We start from the raw sequence: 20,880 nt of genomic DNA on the forward strand, positions 1-20,880 counted from the left end.
TAACAACCCGATTTTCTCTATCGTCCTAAGTGGATGCTGGGGTTCCTGAAAGGACCATGGGGAATAGCGGCTCCGCAGGAGACAGGGCACAAAAAAGTAAAGCTTTTACCAGATCAGGTGGTGTGCACTGGCTCCTCCCCCTATGACCCTCCTCCAGACTCCAGTTAGATTTTGTGCCCGAACGAGAAGGGTGCAATCTAGGTGGCTCTCCTAAAGAGCTGCTTAGAGAAAGTTTAGCTTAGGTTTTTTACTTTACAGTGAGTCCTGCTGGCAACAGGATCACTGCAACGAGGGACTTAGGGGAGAAGTAGTGAACTCACCTGCGTGCAGAGTGGATTTGCTGCTTGGCTACTGGACACTAGCTCCAGAGGGACGATCACAGGTACAGCCTGGATGGTCACCGGAGCCGCGCCGCCGGCCCCCTTGCAGACGCTGAAGAGAGAAGAGGTCCAAAATCGGCGGCTGAAGACTCCTGAGTCTTCATAAAGGTAGCGCACAGCACTGCAGCTGTGCGCCATTTTCCTCTCAGCACACTTCACACAACAGTCACTGAGGGTGCAGAGCGCTGGGGGGGGCGCTCTGAGAGGCAAATAAAAACCTTATTAGAGGCAAAAAAATACCTCACATATAGCCCACAGAGGCTATATGGAGATATTTAATCCCTGCCTAACTTCAAAAATAGCGGGAGACGAGCCCGCCGTAAAAGGGGCGGGGCCTATCTCCTCAGCACACAGCGCCATTTTCTCTCACAGAAAAGCTGGAGAGAAGGCTCCCAGGCTCTCCCCTGCACTGCACTACAGAAACAGGGTTAAAACAGAGAGGGGGGGCACTGATTTTGGCGATATTGTATATATATAAAAGATGCTATAAGGGAGAAACACTTATATAAGGTTGTCCCTATATAATTATAGCGTTTTTGGTGTGTGCTGGCAGACTCTCCCTCTGTCTCCCCAAAGGGCTAGTGGGTCCTGTCCTCTGTCAGAGCATTCCCGGTGTGTGTGCTGTGTGTCGGTACGTGTGTGTCGACATGTATGAGGACGATGTTGGTGAGGAGGCGGAGAAATTGCCTGTAATGGTGATGTCACTCTCTAGGGAGTCGACACCGGAATGGATGGCTTATTTAGAGAATTACGTGAGAATGTCAACACGCTGCAAGGTCGGTTGACGACATGAGACGGCCGACAATCTATTAGGACCGGTCCAGGCGTCTCAGAAACACCGTCAGGGGTTTTAAAAACGCCCATTTACCTCAGTCGGTCGACACAGACACAGACACGGACACTGAATACAGTGTCGACGGTGAATAAACAAACGTATTTCTCATTAGGGCCACACGTTAAGGGCAATGAAGGAGGTGTTACGTGTTTCTGATACTACAAGTACCACAAGAAAGGGTATTATGTGGGAGTGAAAAAACTACCTGTAGTTTTTCCTGAATCAGATAAAATAAAATGAAGTGTGTGATGATGCGTAGGGTTACCCCGATAGCAAATATTGGCGTTATACCCTTTCCCGCCAGAAATTAGGGTACGTTGGGAAACACCCCTTAGGGTGATAAGGCGCTCACACGCTTATCAAGTGGCGTTACCGTCTCCAGATACGGCCGCCCTCAAGGAGCCAGCTGATAGGAAGCTGGAAAAATATCCTAAAAAGTATATACACACATACGGTGGTTATACTGCGACCAGCGATCGCCATCAGCCTGGAGATGCAGTGCTGGGTTGGCTTGGTCGGATTCCCTGACTGAAAATATTTTATTCATGTAGAGCATTTAATAGGATGCATTCTATATATATGTATGTGAGATGCACAGAGGGATATTTGCTCTCTGGCATCAAGATAAGTGCGTTGTCCATATCTCCCAGAAGATGTCAGGGACACGACAGTGGTCAGGTGATACAGATCCCATACGGCAGATGGAAGTATTGCTGTATAAAGGGAAGGAGTTATTTGGGGGTCGGTCCATCGGACCTGGGGACCACAGCAACAGCTGGGAAATCCAACCTTTTTTACCCCAAGTTACATCTCAGCTAAAAAAGACACCGTCTTTTCAGCCTCAATCTTTCCTTTCCCATGAGGGCATGCAGGCAAAAGGCCAGTCATATCTGCCCAGACATAGAGGTAAGGGAAGTAGACTGCAGCAGGCAGCCCTTTCCCAGGAAAAGAAGCCCTCCACCGCGTCTGCCAAGTCCTCAGCATGACGCTGGGGCCGTGCAAGCGGACTCAAGGTGGGGGGGTAGTCTCAAGAGTCTCAGGGCGCAGTGGGATCACTCGCAAGTTGACCCCTAGATCGTACGAGTATTATCCCAGGGGTAAAGATTGGAGAGTCGAGACATCTTCTCCTCGCAGGTTCCTGAAGTCTGCTTTACCAACGGCTCCCTCCGACAGGGAGGCAGCATTGGAAACAATTCACAAGCTGTATATCCAGCAGGTGATAATCAAAGTACCCCTCCTACGACAAGGAAAAGGGTATTATTTTTCCACACTATATTGTGGTACTGAAGCCAGACGGCTTGGTGACACATAGTCTAAATCTAAAATGTTTTGAACACTTACATAAAAGGTTCAAATCGAGATAAAGTCACTCAGAGCAGTGATAGCGAACCGGAAAAAAGGGGACTATATGGTGTCCCTGGACATCAAGGATTACCTCCATGTCCAAATTTTGTCCTTCTCATCAAGGGTACCTCTGGTTCGTGGTACAGAACTGTCAATATCAGTTTCAGACGATGCCGTTTGAATTATCCACGGCACCCCGGGCCTTTTTACCAAGGTAATGGCCGAAAAGATGTTTCTTCAAAGAAAAAAGGCATCTAAATTATCCCTTACTTGCACGACCTAAAAAGGGCAAGTTCCAGAGAACAGTTGGAGGTCGGAAGAGCACTATCTAAAGTAGTTCTTCGACGGCACGACTGGATTCTAAATATTCCAAGAATCGCAGCTGTTTTCTGACGATACGTCTGCTGTTCCTAGGGATGATTCTGGACACGGTTCAGAAAAAGGTTTTTCTTCCCGAGGAAAAAGCCAAGGAGTTATCCGACCTGTCAGGAACCTCCTAAAACCAGGAAAGGTGTCTGTACACAAGAGTCCTGGGAAAAATGGTGGCTTTTTACGAAGCAATTCCATTCGGCAGATTCCATGCAAGAATTTTCCAAAGGGATCTGTTGGACAAATGGTCAGGGTCGCATCCTCAGATGCACCTGCGAATAACCCTGTCGCCAAGGACAAGGGTATATCTTCTGTGGTGGTTGCAAAAGGCTCATCTATTGGAGGGCCGCAGATTCGGCATACAGGATTTGATCCTGGTGACCACGGACGCCAGCCTGAGAGGTTGGGGAGCAGTCACACAAGGAAGAAACTTCCAGGGGGTATGGACGAACCTGGAAAAGTCTCTTCACATAAACATTCTGGTACTAAGAGCAATCTAAAATGCTCTAAGCCAGGCGGAACCACTCCTGCAAGGAAAACCGGTGTTGATTCAGTCGGACAACATCACGGCGGTCGCCCATGTAAACAGACAGGGCGGCACAAGAAGCAGGAGTGCAATGGCAGAAGCTGCCAACATTCTTCGCTGGGCGGAGAATCACGTAATAGCACTGTCAGCAGTGTTCTTCCCGGGCGTGGACAACTGGGAAGCAGACTTCCTCAGCAGACACGATATTCACCCGGGAGAGGGGGGTCTTCATCCAGAAGTCTTCCACATGCTAATAAACTGTTGGGAAAGACCAATGGTAGACATGATGGCGTCTCGCCTCAAGGACAAGTATTGCGCCAGGTCAAGAGATCCACAGGCAATAGCTGTGGACGCACTGGTAACACCTTGGGTGTACAAATCAGTATATGTGTTTCCTCCTCTGCCTCTCATACCAAAGGTATTGAAGATTATACGGTGAGGAGGAGTAAGAACAATACTAGTGGCTCCGGATTAGCCAAGAAGGACTTGGTACCCGGAACTTCAAGAGTTGGTCACGGACGACCCGTGCCCTCTACTTCTGAGAAGGGACCTGCTACAACAGGGTCCCTGTCTCTTTCAAGACTTACCGCGGCTGCGTTTGACGGCATGGCGGTTGAACGCCAGATCCTAAAAGGGAAAGGCATTCCAGAAGAAGTCATTCCTACCTTGATTAAGGCAAGGAAGGAAGTCACCGCGAAACATTATCACCGCATTTGGCGAAAATATGTCGCGTGGTGCGAGGATCGGAGTGTTCCGACGGAGGAATTTCAACTGGGTCGTTTCCTACATTTCCTACAATCAGGATTGTCTATGGGTCTCAAATTGAGATCTATTAAGGTTCAAATTTCGGCCCTGTCAATATTCTTCCAAAAAGAATTGGCCTCAGTTCCTGAGGTACAGACTTTTGTTAAAGGAGTACTGCATATACAGCCTCCTGTGGTGCCTCCGGTGGCACCGTGGGATCTAAATGTCGTTTTAGATTTCCTCAAATCCCATTGGTTTGAACCATTGAAAAAGGTGGATTTTAAATATCTCACATGGAAAGTGACTATGTTACTGGCCCTGGCTTCCGCCAGGAGAGTATCTGAATTGGCGGCTTTATCTTATAAAAGCCCTTATCTAATCTTCCATTCGGATAGGGCAGAACTGAGGACTCGTCCGCATTTTCTCCCTAAGGTGGTATCAGCGTTTCACCTGAACCAACCTATTGTGGTGCCTGCGGCCACTGGCGACTTGGAGGACTCCAAGTTGTTGGACGTTGTCAGAGCCTTAAAAATATACATTTCAAGCACGGCTGAAGTCAGAAAATCTGACTCGCTGTTGATACTATATGCACCCAACAAGTTGGGTGCCCCTGCTTCTAAGCAGACGATTGCTCGTTGGATTTGTAACACAATTCAACTTGCTCATTCTGTGGCAGGCCTGCCACAGCCTAAATCTGTTAAGGCCCATTCCACAAGGAAGGTGGGCTCATCTTGGGCGGCTGCCCGAGGGGTCTCGGCATTACAATTCTGCCGAGCAGCTACGTGGTCGGGGGAAAACACGTTTGTAAAATTCTACAAATTTGATACCCTGGCAAAAGAGGACTTGGAATTCTCTCATTCGGTGCTGCAGAGTCATCCGCACTCTCCCGCCCGTTTGGGAGCTTTGGTATAATCCCCATGGTCCTTTCAGGAACCCCAGCATCCACTTAGGACGATAGAGAAAATAAGAATTTACTTACCGATAATTCTATTTCTCGGAGTCCGTAGTGGATGCTGGGCGCCCATCCCAAGTGCGGATTATCTGCAATACTGTACATAGTTATTGTTAACAAATTCGGGTTATATTGTTAAGGAGCCATCTTTAAGAGGCTCTTTCTGTTATCATACTGTTAACTGGGTTTAGATCACAAGTTGTACGGTGTGATTGGTGTGGCTGGTATGAGTCTTACCCGGGATTCAAATTGCCTCCCTTATTGTGTACGCTCGTCCGGGCACAGTACCTAACTGGAGTCTGGAGGAGGGTCATAGGGGGAGGAGCCAGTGCACACCACCTGATCTGGTAAAAGCTTTACTTTTTTGTGCCCTGTCTCCTGCGGAGCCGCTATTCCCCATGGTCCTTTCAGGAACCCCAGCATCCACTACGGACTCCGAGAAATAGAATTATCGGTAAGTAAATTCTTATTTTTTTGTAACAATAACTATGTACAAGTATTGCAGACAATCCGCACTTGGGATGGGCGCCCAGCATCCACTACGGACTACGAGAAATAGATTTATCGGTAAGTAAAATCTTATTTTCTCTGACGTCCTAGTGGATGCTGGGACTCCGTCAGGACCATGGGGATTATACCAAAGCTCCCAAACGGGCGGGAGAGTGCGGATGACTCTGCAGCACCGAATGAGAGAACTCCAGGTCCTCCTTAGCCAGGGTATCAAATTTGTAGAATTTTACAAACGTGTTCTCCCCTGACCACGTAGCTGCTCGGCAGAGTTGTAATGCCGAGACCCCTCGGGCAGCCGCCCAAGATGAGCCCACCTTCCTTGTGGAATGGGCCTTGACAGATTTAGGCTGTGGCAGGCCTGCCACAGAATGTGCAAGTTGAATTGTGCTACAAATCCAACGAGCAATCGTCTGCTTAGAAGCAGGAGCACCCAGCTTGTTGGGTGCATACAGTATAAACAGCGAGTCAGATTTTCTGACTCCAGCCGTCCTTGAAATATATATTTTCAATGCTCTGACAACGTCCAGCAACTTGGAATCCTCCAAATCGCTAGTAGCCGCAGGCACCACAATAGGCTGGTTCAGGTGAAACGCTGAAACCACCTTAGGCAGAAAGTGAGGACGCGTCCGCAGTTCTGCCCTGTCCGAATGGAAAATCAGATATGGGCTTTTATACGATAAAGCCGCCAATTCTGACACTCTCCTGGCTGAAGCCAGGGCCAGTAGCATGGTTACTTTCCATGTAAGATATTTCAAATCCACCGATTTGAGTGGCTCAAACCAATGGGATTTGAGAAAATCCAAAACTACATTAAGATCCCACGGTGCCACTGGGGGCACAACCGGGGGCTGTATATGTAGTACTCCTTTTACAAAAGTCTGGACTTCAGGAACTGAAGCCAATTCTTTCTGGAAGAAAATCGACAGGGCCGAAATTTGAACCTTAATGGACCCTAATTTGAGGCCCATAGACAATCCTGTTTGCAGGAAATGTAGGAATCGACCCAGTTGAAATTCCTCCGTCGGGGCCTTCCTGGCCTCACACCACGCAACATATTTTCTCCAAATGCGGTGATAATGTTGTGCAGTCACCTCCTTCCTGGCTTTTACCAGGGTAGGGATGACCTCTTCCGGAATGCCTTTTTCCCTTAGGATTCGGCGTTCAACCGCCATGCCGTCAAACGCAGCCGCCGTAAGTCTTGGAATAGACACGGTCCCTGCTGAAGCAGGTCCCGTCTTAGAGGTAGAGGCCACGGATCTTCCGTGAGCATCTCCTGAAGTTCCGGGTACCAAGTTCTTCTTGGCCAATCCGGAGCCACGAGTATCGTTCTTACTCCCCTTTGCCGTATAATTCTCAGTACTTTTGGTATGAGAGGCAGAGGAGGAAACACATACACTGACTGGTACACCCATGGTGTTACCAGAGCGTCTACAGCTATTGCCTGAGGGTCTCTTGACCTGGCGCAATACCTGTCCAGTTTTTTGTTGAGGCGGGACGCCATCATGTCCACCATTGGTCTTTCCCAATGGACCACAATCATGTGGAAGACTTCTGGATGAAGTCCCCACTCTCCCGGGTGCAGATCGTGTCTGCTGAGGAAGTCTGCTTCCCAGTTGTCCACTCCCGGGATGAACACAGCTGACAGTGCTAACACATGATTTTCTGCCCAGCGGAGAATCCTTGCAGCTTCTGCCATTGCCCTCCTGCTTCTTGTGCCGCCCTGTCTGTTTACGTGGGCGACTGCCGTGATGTTGTCCGACTGAATCAACACCGGCTGACCCTGAAGCAGAGGTTTTGCCAGGCTTAGAGCATTGTAGATTGCTCTTAGCTCCAGTATATTTATGTGAAGAGACGTCTCCAGGCTTGACCACACGCCCTGGAAGTTTCTTCCCTGTGTGACCGCTCCCCAGCCTCTCAGGCTGGCATCCGTGGTCACTAGGACCCAGTTCTGTATGCCGAATCTGCGGCCCTCTCGTGCATGGAATCTGCCGAATGGAATCGCTTCGTAAGAAGCTACCATTTTTCCCAGGACTCTTGTGCATTGATGCACAGATACTTTTCCTGGTTTTAGGAGGTTCCTGACTAGATCGGATAACTCCCTGGCTTTCTCCTCCGGAAGAAATACCTTTTTCTGAACAGTGTCCAGAATCATCCCTAGGAACAACAGACGTGTCGTCGGGATCAGTTGGGATTTTGGAAAATTCAGAATCCACCCGTGTTGTTGGAGCACTACTTGGGTTAGTGCTACTCCGACCTCCAGCTGTTCTCTGGATCTTGCCCTTATCAGGAGATCGTCCAAGTAAGGGATAATTAAGACGCCTTCTCTTCGAAGAAGGATCATCATTTCGGCCATTACCTTGGTAAAGACCCGGGGTGCCGTGGACAATCCAAATGGCAGCGTCTGAAACTGATAATGACAGTTTTGGACCACGAACCTGAGGTACCCTTGGTGTGAAGGACAAATTGGAACATGAAGGTAAGCATCCTTGATGTCCAAGGACACCATAAAATCCCCTTCTTCCAGATTCGCTATCACTGCTCTGAGTGACTCCATCTTGAACTTGAATTTTTGTATGTACAGGTTCAGAGATTTTAGATTTAGAATCGGTCTTACCGAGCCGTCCGGCTTCGGTACCACAAATAGCGTGGAGTAATACCCCTGTCCCTGTTGTAGGAGGGGTACCTTGACTATGACCTGCTGAGAATACAGCTTGTGAATGGCCTCCAATACCGTCGCCCTGTCGGAGGGAGACGTTGGCAAAGCAGACTTTAGGAAACGGCGAGGAGGGGACTTCTCGAATTCCAACCTGTAACCCTGAGATACTACCTGCAGGATCCAGGGGTCCACCTGCGAGTGAGCCCACTGTGCGCTGAAATGTTTGAGGCGACCCCCCACCGCCCCTGAGTCTGCTTGTAAGGTCCCAGCGTCATGCTGACGCCTTTGTAGAAGCCGGGGAGGGCTTCTGCTCCTGGGAAGGAGCTGCTTGTTGCAGTCTCTTACCCTTTCCTTTGCCTCGGGGCAAATAGGAATGTCCTTTTGCTCGTTTGTTCTTATAGGAACGAAAGGACTGCGGCTGAAAAGCCTGCGGCTTTTTCTGCTGGGAGGTGACCTGGGGTAAAAAGGTGGATTTTCCGGCTGTTGCCGTGGCCACCAGATCCGATAGACCGCCCCCAAATAATTCCTCCCCCTTATACGGCAATACTTCCATATGTCGTTTGGAATCCGCATCACCTGACCACTGGCGCGTCCATAAACTTCTTCTGGCAGATATGGACATCGCACTTACTCTTGATGCCAGAGTGCAAATATCTCTCTGTGCATCTCGCATATAAAGAAATGCATCCTTTAACTGCTCTATAGTCAGTAAAATACTGTCCCTATCCAGGGTATCAATATTTTCAGACAGTGACTCCGACCAAGCCACGCCAGCACTGCACATCCAGGCTGAGGCGATTGCTGGTCTCAGTATAACACCCGTATGTGTGTATATACTTTTTAATGTATTCTCCAGCCTCCTATCAGCTGGATCCTTGAGGGCGGCCGTATCAGGAGACGGTAACGCCACTTGCTTTGATAAGCGTGTGAGCGCCTTATCCACCCTAGGAGGTGTTTCCCAGCACGCCCTAACCTCTGGCGGGAAAGGGTATAATGCCAATAACTTCTTTGAAATTAGCAGTTTTCTATCTGGGGTAACCCACGCTTCATCACACACTTCATTCAGTTCCTCTGATTCAGGAAAAACTATCGGTAGTTTTTTCACACCCCACATAATACCCCTTTTTGTGGTACTTGCAGTATCAGAGATATGCAAAGCCTCCTTCATTGCCGTGATCATATAACGTGTGGCCCTACTGGAAAATACATTTGTTTCTTCACCGTCGACACTGGATTCAGTGTCAGTGTCTGGGTCTGTGTCGACCGACTGAGGTAAAGGGCGTTTTACAGCCCCTGACGGTGTCTGAGACGCCTGGACAGGTACTAACTGGTTTGCCGGCTGTCTCATGTCGTCAACCGACTTTTGTAGCGTGCTGACACTATCCCATAATTCCATAAACAAAGCCATCCATTCTGGTGTCGACTCCCTAGGGGGTGACATCACCATTACAGGCAATTGCTCCGCCTCCACGCCAACATCGTCCTCATACGTGTCGACACACACGTACCGACACACAGCAGACACACAGGGAATGCTCTGATAGAAGACAGGACCCCACTAGCCCTTTGGGGAGACAGAGGGAGAGTTTGCCAGCACACACCCAAGCGCTATAAATATATATAGGGACAACATTAATAAGTGTGTTCCCTTTATAGCAGCTCAAATATTATAAATATCGCCAATAAGTGCCCCCCCCTCTCTGTTTTTACCCTGTTTCTGTAGTGCAGTGCAGGGGAGAGTCCTGGGAGCCTTCCTCGCAGCGGAGCTGGGCAGGAAAATGGCGCTGTGTGCTGAGGAGAATAGGCCCCGCCCCCTTTTCGGCGGGCTTCTTCTCCCGGTTTTTTTGGAACCTGGCAGGGGTTAAATACATCCATATAGCCCCAGGGGCTATATGTGATATATTTTAGCCAGAATAGGTATATTACATTGCTGCCCAGGGCCCCCCCCCAGCGCCCTGCACCCTCAGTGATTGCTGGTGTGAAGTGTGCGGAGAGCAATGGCGCACAGCTGCAGTGCTGTGCGCTACCTCATGAAGACTGAGACGTCTTCTGCCGCCGGTTTCTGGACCTCTTCTCTATTCGGCATCTGCAAGGGGGTCGGCGGCGCGGCTCCGGTGACCCATCCAGGCTGTACCTGTGATCGTCCCTCTGGAGCTAGTGTCCAGTAGCCTAAGAAGCAAATCCATCCTGCACGCAGGTGAGTTCACTTCTTCTCCCCTAAGTCCCTCGTTGCAGTGAGCCTGTTGCCAGCAGGACTCACTGAAAATAAAAAACCTAACAAACTTTTTCTAAGCAGCTCTTTAGGAGAGCCACCTAGATTGCACCCTGCTCGGACGGGCACAAAAACCTAACTGAGGCTTGGAGGAGGGTCATAGGGGGAGGAGCCAGTACACACCACCTAGTGGTCAAACTTTTAAATTTTGTGCCCTGTCTCCTGCGGAGCCGCTATTCCCATGGTCCTGACGGAGTCCCAGCATCCACTAGGACGTCAGAGAAATCTCCTTTAATTGGCCATCCGTCTTTGAGTAATACCTCTCAGATAGCCCTGTACAGGGTGTGTCTGTAAAGTATGTGGCTCATTCCTGTAACGCTCCCTGTGATTGGTGCGTTTAACCCTACGTTGCCTCACGCCCACCAAAAACTCTCTAAGCCTCCTGACACACTGAATGGAATTTTACAGCACTGGTTAAAATACTGCAGGTCACTATCCTCATCCGTAAGTATTTAAATCAATCTGTTTATAGTATAGATCAGGTGACCTATCCTATATAATAAAAGGCTAACGCTGCTCCTCACCTCTATGGGGGGAATTCAAGTGGATTGCGCCCCGGTGGCCACTAGATGGTGCTTGATGGAGAAATTCAGGTGTTGCTCCGTTCGGCCGCGCAGAGCTGGTAGCGCTGACATTAATGTTATGTTGTTCCGTCATTTTGACGGGCTGGTAACTAGTTATTCGATCATTTTGAATGGTTTATATTAATAAATATAAATAAAACATGGAGAATCTGTGAAATATGTGTCTTGCTTGCATTTTAATATATGCTGGTAGTATATTATATATATATATATATATATATATATATATATATATAAAGTGTATGTATATATATGCGTGTGTGTGTGTGTGTATATATATATATATCTCTCAAACTGTGTGCATATATATGAATCACAGTATATATAGAGAGAAACTCCTCAAACATGAAGTCCAAGAAGATGGGGTCCACAAGAACAGTCACTTAACACTCTCCTATGTAAAGGGTGGTATCATTGGAAAGTGTAGGTGTACTGTAAACGGTGGATATGACCACTTCTTATTTACAGGTGTTTGGTCATGGGATGACTCCAATCTATATGTGCAACGGCCCGGATGATCCCTTTCAGGAGTTCACACTCTCTTTCAATCCACAGGCTTTAGCTCACATATAAGGAGAAAGAGAGCGAATGCGATAGTGTAACCCAATTTAATATAAAAAAAACAAATGCCTGTACGGTTTAAAAAATTCAAGGTGGTTTATCTGAAAACTCTCACTGTCGCACGTGGATCAGGGCAGAGGTTCATTCTGCCTTCCTCAGCGCGTTTCGTCCGTAGTGCTATCTGCTGGACTTCATCAGGAGTATACCACTATTGTGCCCCGTGACAGTGTTTATGCTCTATGTAAATTGGAGGGGCGTGTGTACCGCGTGATTTCACCAGAAATTACACCACTTCCTGTGTTCTAAAACTAGAACTCATACTGGTTCCTATAGATGTCTCCTTAGAACGGGATGACGGCATGCCATAAATCTCTCACTCAGTGTGTGTGTGTGTGTGTGTGTGTGTGTGTGTGTGTGTGTGTGTATATTATCCTATATATTATCCTGTGCAAGCGATCTGCTAAAAACTGACGTATCCCAATTGCCATCCAGTTACACCACTGTAGCCGATAGTGGTGATGCGACTGCTTTCCATACGGCCGTAGTTGCGTGCGTTCAGAGTGTGCACAGTGCGCAACACTTTGCGTTGGTACCTTTGTGTTTATCAGTGTAAGAAAAGCTAAGCAAATATTACTTATTCATTTTTTATTTTATTATTATTAATTGATGACTATACCTCTATCTTTTTATATTCACATGTTCTTTATGGTCAATACATAACACCTAATCCGCGTCCTTTGTGTGCAGCACATTGCACGTATACATCTCTTGGAAGCACATGAATCACTTGCACAGGAGCTGTGTGTGAGACTCCATACAGAGAGCAGCTTATCCCCACCCACCCCTGTGCAGCTCTCTGAACAGTGGAAATTTCCACTGTCTTTGTGATATTGGCTGCGGAAGCACTGAGGTCGGTTCTTCTATAAATAAGGTATTGCAGTTTGCTACCGTTACCACCTCAGGCATGATGAGTCCTGTTTGCTATTGTACTGATGATAATTTGCAAATTGCTCCACTCATAATAGGTTCTAGATCTCTCCCTGCTGAAATGCAACAATACAAATATGAACCGAGCAGAATTACATTTCTAGTTTTACAAAAAAAATAAAAAAAAATATATATATATATATATATATATATATATATATATATATATAATTATTTAAAATAAAATAAAATAAAATATTTTTTTTGGGGGGGAGGGGGGGGGGTTGGAATTTTTTCTTAATATGCTCCACCCATTGAAATAGAATTAAAACAATTGTATAAAAATGTATTCTCTACCACACAGATGCAGATCTGGATAATTTTTCTCCAGTTAACTTAACCAGTATGTCTTTAGGAAACCGTAGTACCTGGAGGAAACACAGGGAGAGCATACTTACCCCAAAATGGGTGGTATTTAGTATGCCGTCTGTTGGTATACTGGCGCCGAAATCCCGACACCTGGCATACCGACAACTATTCTCCCTCTTGGGGGTCTACGACCCCCCTGGAGGGAGAATAAATAGCGTGGCGCAAATAGCGCGCCACCGTGCCCGCAATGGGCTCATTTGCGCTCACCCAGCTGTTGGTATGCCGGCGGTTGGGATACATTGGACATTACCGAAATAAGCAAATTTATGTTTACCTGGTAATGGGCGTGTGGTCTGATGAGGGGGTGGGTTCTATTGAGGGGGACAGGATCCCTCCTCATAGGGCCTGGCTGTACGCAATTGTGGCCTTCCTTGCGTCTTTTGCTGCAGTTGTGTCTGAGACCAGGGGCAGATTGGGAACTAAAAGTGGCCCTGTGACATTCTGTAGAAGTGGTCCGACATGGGCAGCACAAGAGGTATAACATACCGTGTAGCCATGGCAGCATCACTGGATGGCAGAGTTTCTGTACTGCAGAGATGGAATAACAGAATGAATGGGGACAATGCACTGTACTTAAAACAGCCCCCACAGACACGTCTGCCTACCAGGAATCTTCCTTTTGAGCCCTATGGCAAATCCACCTCCGCCGAAGGTATATATATATATATATATATATATATATATATATATATATATCTTCTTAAGAGAGGTGAAAGTGGAGAAGTTGACCATGGCAATCAGAATCTAGCTATCATTTATCATTCTAGTACATTCAATATATGAATAGCTAAAATCTGATTTGGTTGGTATGGTAAATGCCTTTAGAAGGTTTCATAAATCTCCCCCATAGGATGGCTCAACCTCCCATTGTGTTTAGGTGACTTCCCAAGCTGCCTTCTAAAAATATATAGAAACATTGAGCCTGTCAAGGAGTTGTGAAGAAATGAAATGATCAGGTATACTGTACTTTATTTCTTCAGATTCCATGGACTCTCTGACATATAGGATCTACCCGAGTAATCAAATTGTAGAGTTGGTGGTCGGAGATGTTACTCTATCAAAACCAATCAAGCAAAGATCAATTCATATGCAAAAAAAAGAAATAAAAATAAAACATTACTTGCAAGGCCAAAATGAAAGCACATCTATTACTCCTCCATTTATCTTCTTTGAGGCTTTTGCAATTGGAGGGACAGGAATGAGCACATTTCCCAGTTGAGATTTCCAAGGTTTGGAATGGTTTCTTTTCTGTCTCTGTGACCGTAAAATAGGGTGACCATAATATCCCTTTAATCTGAGCAGAGCTGGACCTAAGCAATATGATGCCCTAGGCAAGATTTGGCAGATGTTCCCTCGCACCGCTGCTAGTTCCACCTCTGACCATGCACCCTTTTCCCATCACTATCACCCCTCCGTTCTAGCAGTCCACATTTTGGTACATCTATCACTTATATTTTAAATAGAAACAGTGCGCACATTCAGTGCACAGCCCAAAAAGGGGTGTGTTCTTTTGGGAAGGGGCATGGCCACACAATAGTACCCCCAATTCAAATTACGCCACACAGTAGTGCAACTTTATTCTCAATATATCATGCAATAGTGTCCCTTCTTCACGTTACATTACACAGTAGTACCACTTTAACATATACACATTACTCCTCACAGTAGTGCCCCTTATTCGCATTACATCACACTGAATTGATCCTTATTCACATTACACCACACCATATTGCTCTTTATTCACATTAGAACACATAGTAGTGCCTTTTCTATAAATTACGCCACACAGTAGAGCACCTTATACACAGAGGGCCTAATTCAGACCTGATCGCTCGCTAGGGTTTTTTTGCACTGCTGCGAGCAGATAGTCGCCGCCCATAGGGGAGTGTATTTTTGCTTTGCAAGTGTGCGAACGCATGTGCAGCTGAGCAGTACAAAAAGCTTTGTGCAGTTTCTGAGTAGCCCAGGACTCAGCCGCTGCGATCACTTCAGCCTGTCTGGGGCCAGAATTGACGTCAGACACCCGCCCTGCAAACGCTTGGACACGCCTGCGTTTTTTCAAACACTCCCAGAAAACGGTCAGTTGACACCCACAAATGCCTTCTTCCTGTCAATCTCCTTGCGATCGGCTGTGCGAATGGATTCTTCGTACAATCTATCGCCCAGCAACAATCCACTTTGTAGCTGTACGACTTGCCTGCGCATTGCTGTGCATATGCATGTGCAGTTATGACCTGATCGCAGCGGAAAATCCTAGCATGCAATCAGGTCTGAATGACCCCCCAGAATGCCACACATTAGTAATTCATTTATACACATACTACCACACAGTAATGCCCCTTACACATGACATACATTATTAATGTCCTGATAAACATAATGCACCTTACACATTATGCCAACCTTTATTAATGCCCTTATACACATAATGACACCTATAATGCCCCTTACACACGTCGCACATTATTAATGCATTTATACACATGACACACATAATGCCTGTTACACATATGCTAAACACTATTGCACAACGAACCTACTCAGACTGCCGCTAACACTGTGCCCTATGTTTCTGCTTGGATACAGATGTGTCCTCATACATCTTGTCTCAATATGCCATGCAGCTCCCGTCCAGCTCTGCTAACATTGGGCGCCTTTTTTTGTGCAGAAAATGCGTTTTATTTGCATTGCTATGTGACTAGTGCAAACAAGTAGCTTCTGCTGATTTAAAATAATTTGTAGCATGCCTATATTCTGTGAGTGACTGTATCTGCATATGAAATGCTACATTACAGTGATTTCCAGGAATACTCTGTAACATTAGTCATATGCAGATACAGCCACAGTCACACAAAGAATATAGGCATGCCGCATATCATTTTAATCAGCAAAATGCCCCTAGACATTCCAAATGCCCTAGGTAATTGCCTAGTTTGCCTATACCTAGGGCCGGCTCTGAATCAGGGACACCTATTATGTACACAGGTTCTGTGGCTGGCTAAATTCTAGCCTGAATTTCACCTTGTTTTAGCCAGCCACAGAACCTGTGTAAATCTTATGTGTCCCAGATTAAAGGGATATTATGGTCACCCTACAGTAGAAGAATTTCCAATTTGTTATTTTGACTTTTCCATGTCTGCCTGGGGAATCTCTAATTTCTGAATTACTTGTTGAAACCCCTCCTTGTGCAGCTTCCATTCTCCTCGGTGTATCTGATATTGATTGAAGAGTCTACCACTTAATTGTCCTTTCCCGCTTTGTGAAGTGTGGTGATGGATCTTAGATTGTTCCGTTGACTCTGCTTTTGATGCCTCCTTGTCTGTTTATGAAGGCAGCCACCGTCCGGCTGTCTGAAAAGATCTTTAGATGATTTTGCTTGTAGTTGGGGTAAAAACTGCTACATTACACACTGCATTGCCTCCAAGAGTGTTTCCATGCAGTCTCTTTAGTTTTGACTCCATGCACCTTGTATTACTTTGTATATACGAGCACCCCCGAATTTGGAACTAGAATCTCTACTTAACCCAGTACATTATTTAGTCTAATGTCTCATCTTACTGCCTGTCCAGAGATGTTCTGGTATCCTGCATTCATCTTTGAAGTTGATTCATATTTCCTGTTTTGATGTCTCATCATATCAGAGCCTCTAATTGCAGATCTTTCATATGCCAACTGGCCCTTGGGAGAATACCTACAGTAGAGTGAGACATTCCTAAGAGCTTGACCCCTCCCTCACTGAAGATCTATATTCTCTTGTGACACTAATGCTTTGTATCTCACTGTGTCCATCTAGATCCCCCAAAAACTACAGCTGCTGAGTAGGCACCACGTAACTTTTTCTGGAATTTATGATTCATGCATGTTCCTGTAGAAAAGATATCCCATAGAGGGTGTCTTGTTCTGGACATTCTCTCCCGATTTTCCTGTTTACTAGAATATCAACCAGATGAGGCTAGACTACAAAACCCTGTTTCCTGAGAGCCGCCATCAGGACTAGATATACTGAGAGGCCAAATGGTAGGCACGTAAACTACAGATGGTGTCTTAGACTTCAGCAAGCAAATTATGTTGTACTGCCAGTTGGTATAGGATGTTAGGCACCCTGAAAGTCTTTTGATGCCAGGAAGTCTCCTTCGTCTCTAGCCCTGAGGATGGAGCTTACACACTCCTCGTGAAAATGTTTGGTCTCTACAAGCGTATTTAGTTTCTGGAGATAAAGCACATGCTGAAATCCTCCCAACTCTTTCTCTACTAGAAGGAGTTGGGAATAGAAGGTTGCTGTCTTCTGAAAGACAGGCACTTTGGAAATCGTGTTTGGTACAACCTGGAATTCTATTTTGTAGCCATTTCTTAAAATGTCCTGACCCAAAGGTCTTGAGTAGAAAGCACCCAAGCCTCCTCATACCTAGCACTTTTCTCAATAATTATGTCCAGTCTTTCATCAAAGTAGAAACGGTCTTTGTAGAGTAGTGTAGTTAGACTGTTTGCAGACTGCTGATCTGCTGTCCATGAATGCAACTGTAGGGCTCCCCTGACGCTTGATTACTAAAATAAATAGAAAACAAAGAAAGAGAAATAGCTTTTAATAGGGTCTTGCATAGTATGAGTGTCCTTGGGCTTTTTGGGAGCAAGTTCTGGATTCATACTAGAAGCTGGTAGAGGAGCAGCCTCTTGTCCTGGTGGCTAATCTGACTGGAAGCCCATCCATAATCTTTGTTCCCTGACTTTTACTTAGCTCAATTGACAAAAACAGGAAAAATACAAGAAAAGGAAAGAAGATGACATGATGTACCTTCCATTTAAAAAAAATCTTTTTCCTCTTTCTGCTCAGTTGACCAAGGAAAATTTAAAAATGTGACTTGTTTTTAAACAAATGACAATAATGGTACACTATACTCTGATTAGAGTCTCTGGGTGAGAGCCTGTGAGCATCATCTCTACAATGCCGCACGTGTCGCACTTGTCCGGCGGTAAATCCCCCACCCCCGTGATTCTTTTATTTAGTTTTTTACTACAGGTTGAGTATCCCATATCCAAATATCCCGAAATACGGACTTTTTTGAGTGAGAGTGAGATAGTGAAATCTTTGTTTTCTGTGGCTCAATGTACACAAACTTTGTTTAATACACACAGTTACTAACAATATTGTATTAAATGACCTTCAGGCTGTGTGTATAAGGTGTATATGAAACATAAATGAATTGTGTGAATGTACACACACTTTGTTTAATGCACAAAGTTATTAAAAATATTGGATAAAATGACCTTCAGGCTGTGTGTATAAGGTGTATATGAAACATAAATGCATTCTGTGCTTAGACTTGGGTCCCATCGCCATGATATCTCATTATGGTATGCAATTATTCCAAAATACGGAAAAATCCGATATCCAAAATACCTCTGGTCCCAAGCGTTTTGGATAAGGGATACTCAACCTGTATTACTGAGACGGGTGTAAATTTGATTTTATCATCCTTCTAAAACTGCTTAATGATGGGAGATATTTTGTACCCATTGCAACAGCCTTCAGATACATTGATTACACAGCGATTAACTTTGTTTTCATTTTTTTTTTTTTTTACTCTATAGCCAAGGCTACTTGCTTTGAGAAACATAGTGCTGTTTATATGGGAGTATAATTATAGAAAGAGAATTAGAGACCAGAAGTCACGAATTCCAGTAAATGTTGCTTTTTATGCAAAGCGAGAAACACCAATAATTTTCTCATAACTTTAGTTGTTTGTCCATATTAAAGGGATATCAAATATGTACTTTTCTAAATATCTCCTACAAATATGACGAGAGAGGGCAGGATATTTATTTATTTTTGTATCTTAATTACTAGCAGTTCTCTCACCATTTCCAACACGTATAGATTCAGTGTACCTGCATCTAAAAGGAAATGGTAAATTATCCATGATCCATGAGTATTGTCTGGCCTGCGTCACTTTCCCTTTCCAATATGGAAGCACTGTTCACATTAGGAGCACATAACGTTAGACGTGTGGCCCCTAGACTGAAGATATGTGCTAGAGGGGAGTGTAGCTCCTGTTTGAGTGGCTGTTGATAAATGGCCATTGGGGAATTTTACCAAGAATGGGATTAAATGTATCAATGTCCTGTAAATACAAAGGTTTTAAAAGTTATTTTTGTTTTCTTATTTTATTGACACAAATAAATTATTAAGCTTGTGTCTCAGAGGGCAGAATGTAAACTCCACCCACTGGTATTACATCACCATGGTGGGTGTGTTTTGAGACATAATCCCCCACCCACTGAGAAATGGACTAGAGAAATGTTGTAGACCATGGTGGGTCTTACGATGTGTGCAATAAAAGCTGCGTGCCCACAAAAATATTGATGATGGGTACACCTGTCAAAAATAAGGGCCGCCCTTAGGACAACGTTATTGCAGCACAAGAACATTTTTACATTTTTGTATTAACTTGATTGTTCAATGTACAACTATTTTTGAAGTCTAAATTTTTTCAATTTTTTTTTCTAGGTACTTTTTAGTTGATTTTTATGCTCCACCCACTATCTTGCCGAGTATGGCGGATCATTTAAGCCGCGATATTGACGTGGTCAGACAGACTATTCTGAAACATGAGGAAGAAAAGACGCTAGACAGACCGTGTGAAGGAATCTTTCAAGCCACCAATCTAGAGGCAAAATTCAGCCGCCGGAAGAAGAAATAACGGCCACTCAACAGCATAGATTTAAAAAGTTTTTTTTTTCTTAAAAGAAATATGTAAAAAAAATAAAAATAAACTGTTTTGAAGACCTTTCAAGGTTATTTGTTACACTGTTACTCAGTGCCATTGATCCTTCACACTTTTTACATATATACACAGGTGAGTCACATTATTTTGACCACCAGCTAATAGCCTGTGTAGCCGCTGTGTGCAGCACGGACAGCAGCTAGACGGGCTGAACTGTCGTTTTAGACACACATCTGGTAGCCCCTAGGTTTATTTTGACGGTGAGCTGCTCCACTGTAGCGTGTCAGTCGGCACGTGGTGCTCCGCAGTTTCCACGTCGGTTATTGGCAATGGTGCCATCTGTCCAGTCATGATACACCTTCAACGCAGCACCACGCGGACAGGTTGCACACTGCGCTGTGTCAGAAATACCGCCACCCTTGGCCAGAAAGCCGATAATCAGCCCTTTTTGCAACTCTGATAAATCGCCCCTTTTACCCATGACAGCAACGAGTGATATGTGTGCAGACGGCTTATCACACACCTCATATACCCACCAAGCCAGCGCACGTCACGTGACGTACCTCATGGGCTATGTGCTGCTGACTCCAAATGTAGTAGGTAGTCATAATAATGTGACAGACCGTGTTAAAATCCATTTTACTTCACAAGGGAACAATTTTGAAATAAAGTGTTCTTCAGTTTCAAAACTGTGAGGCAACATTCTTAATTTGATACAAAACAGCAACATTTTCTTGTGAGACACAAGTTACAGACTGGAGGAAGAAAACAAATCCGACAGTAAACAAAAATTGCCACTGATGAGGATCAATGTTGTTGTACTGTTACGCTGGGTCCATACTATACAATATATTGGCCAATCTTTTAATCCACGATGGACCCGCACAACCTTCCTATAGTGTGTACCCCCATTTCCACCCAATTCATCATTTGATGAATTGGGTGATTACATCTTCCCATCTGAGGTGCTGCACATCAGATGTGACGATATGATGTACGATATCGTTACATTGGAATCAGCCCATAGCAAGGTCGATGAATCGTTCAGGTGTGTGTCCAGCTTTACTGC

The 20,880-nt window shown here is 45.3% G+C and overlaps 1 protein-coding gene across 3 annotated transcripts in view; it reads left to right on the plus strand.

Annotated features, from left to right (window-relative positions):
- Positions 1-19,880, plus strand: part of MRPS6 (mitochondrial ribosomal protein S6) — a 121,622-nt gene extending 101,742 nt beyond the window's left edge. For all 3 annotated transcript variants that reach the window (XM_063956520.1, XM_063956518.1, XM_063956519.1), the window contains one exon: positions 19,595-19,880. In XM_063956520.1, the coding sequence (XP_063812590.1) occupies positions 19,595-19,787 (193 nt within the window). In that variant the 3' untranslated portion in view covers positions 19,788-19,880. The remainder of the gene's footprint in view (positions 1-19,594) is intronic.
- The last annotated feature ends 1,000 nt before the right edge of the window (positions 19,881-20,880 follow it).

This window comes from Pseudophryne corroboree, chromosome 2 (assembly GCF_028390025.1).
Source record: "Pseudophryne corroboree isolate aPseCor3 chromosome 2, aPseCor3.hap2, whole genome shotgun sequence".
Lineage (NCBI taxonomy): Eukaryota > Metazoa > Chordata > Amphibia > Anura > Myobatrachidae > Pseudophryne > Pseudophryne corroboree.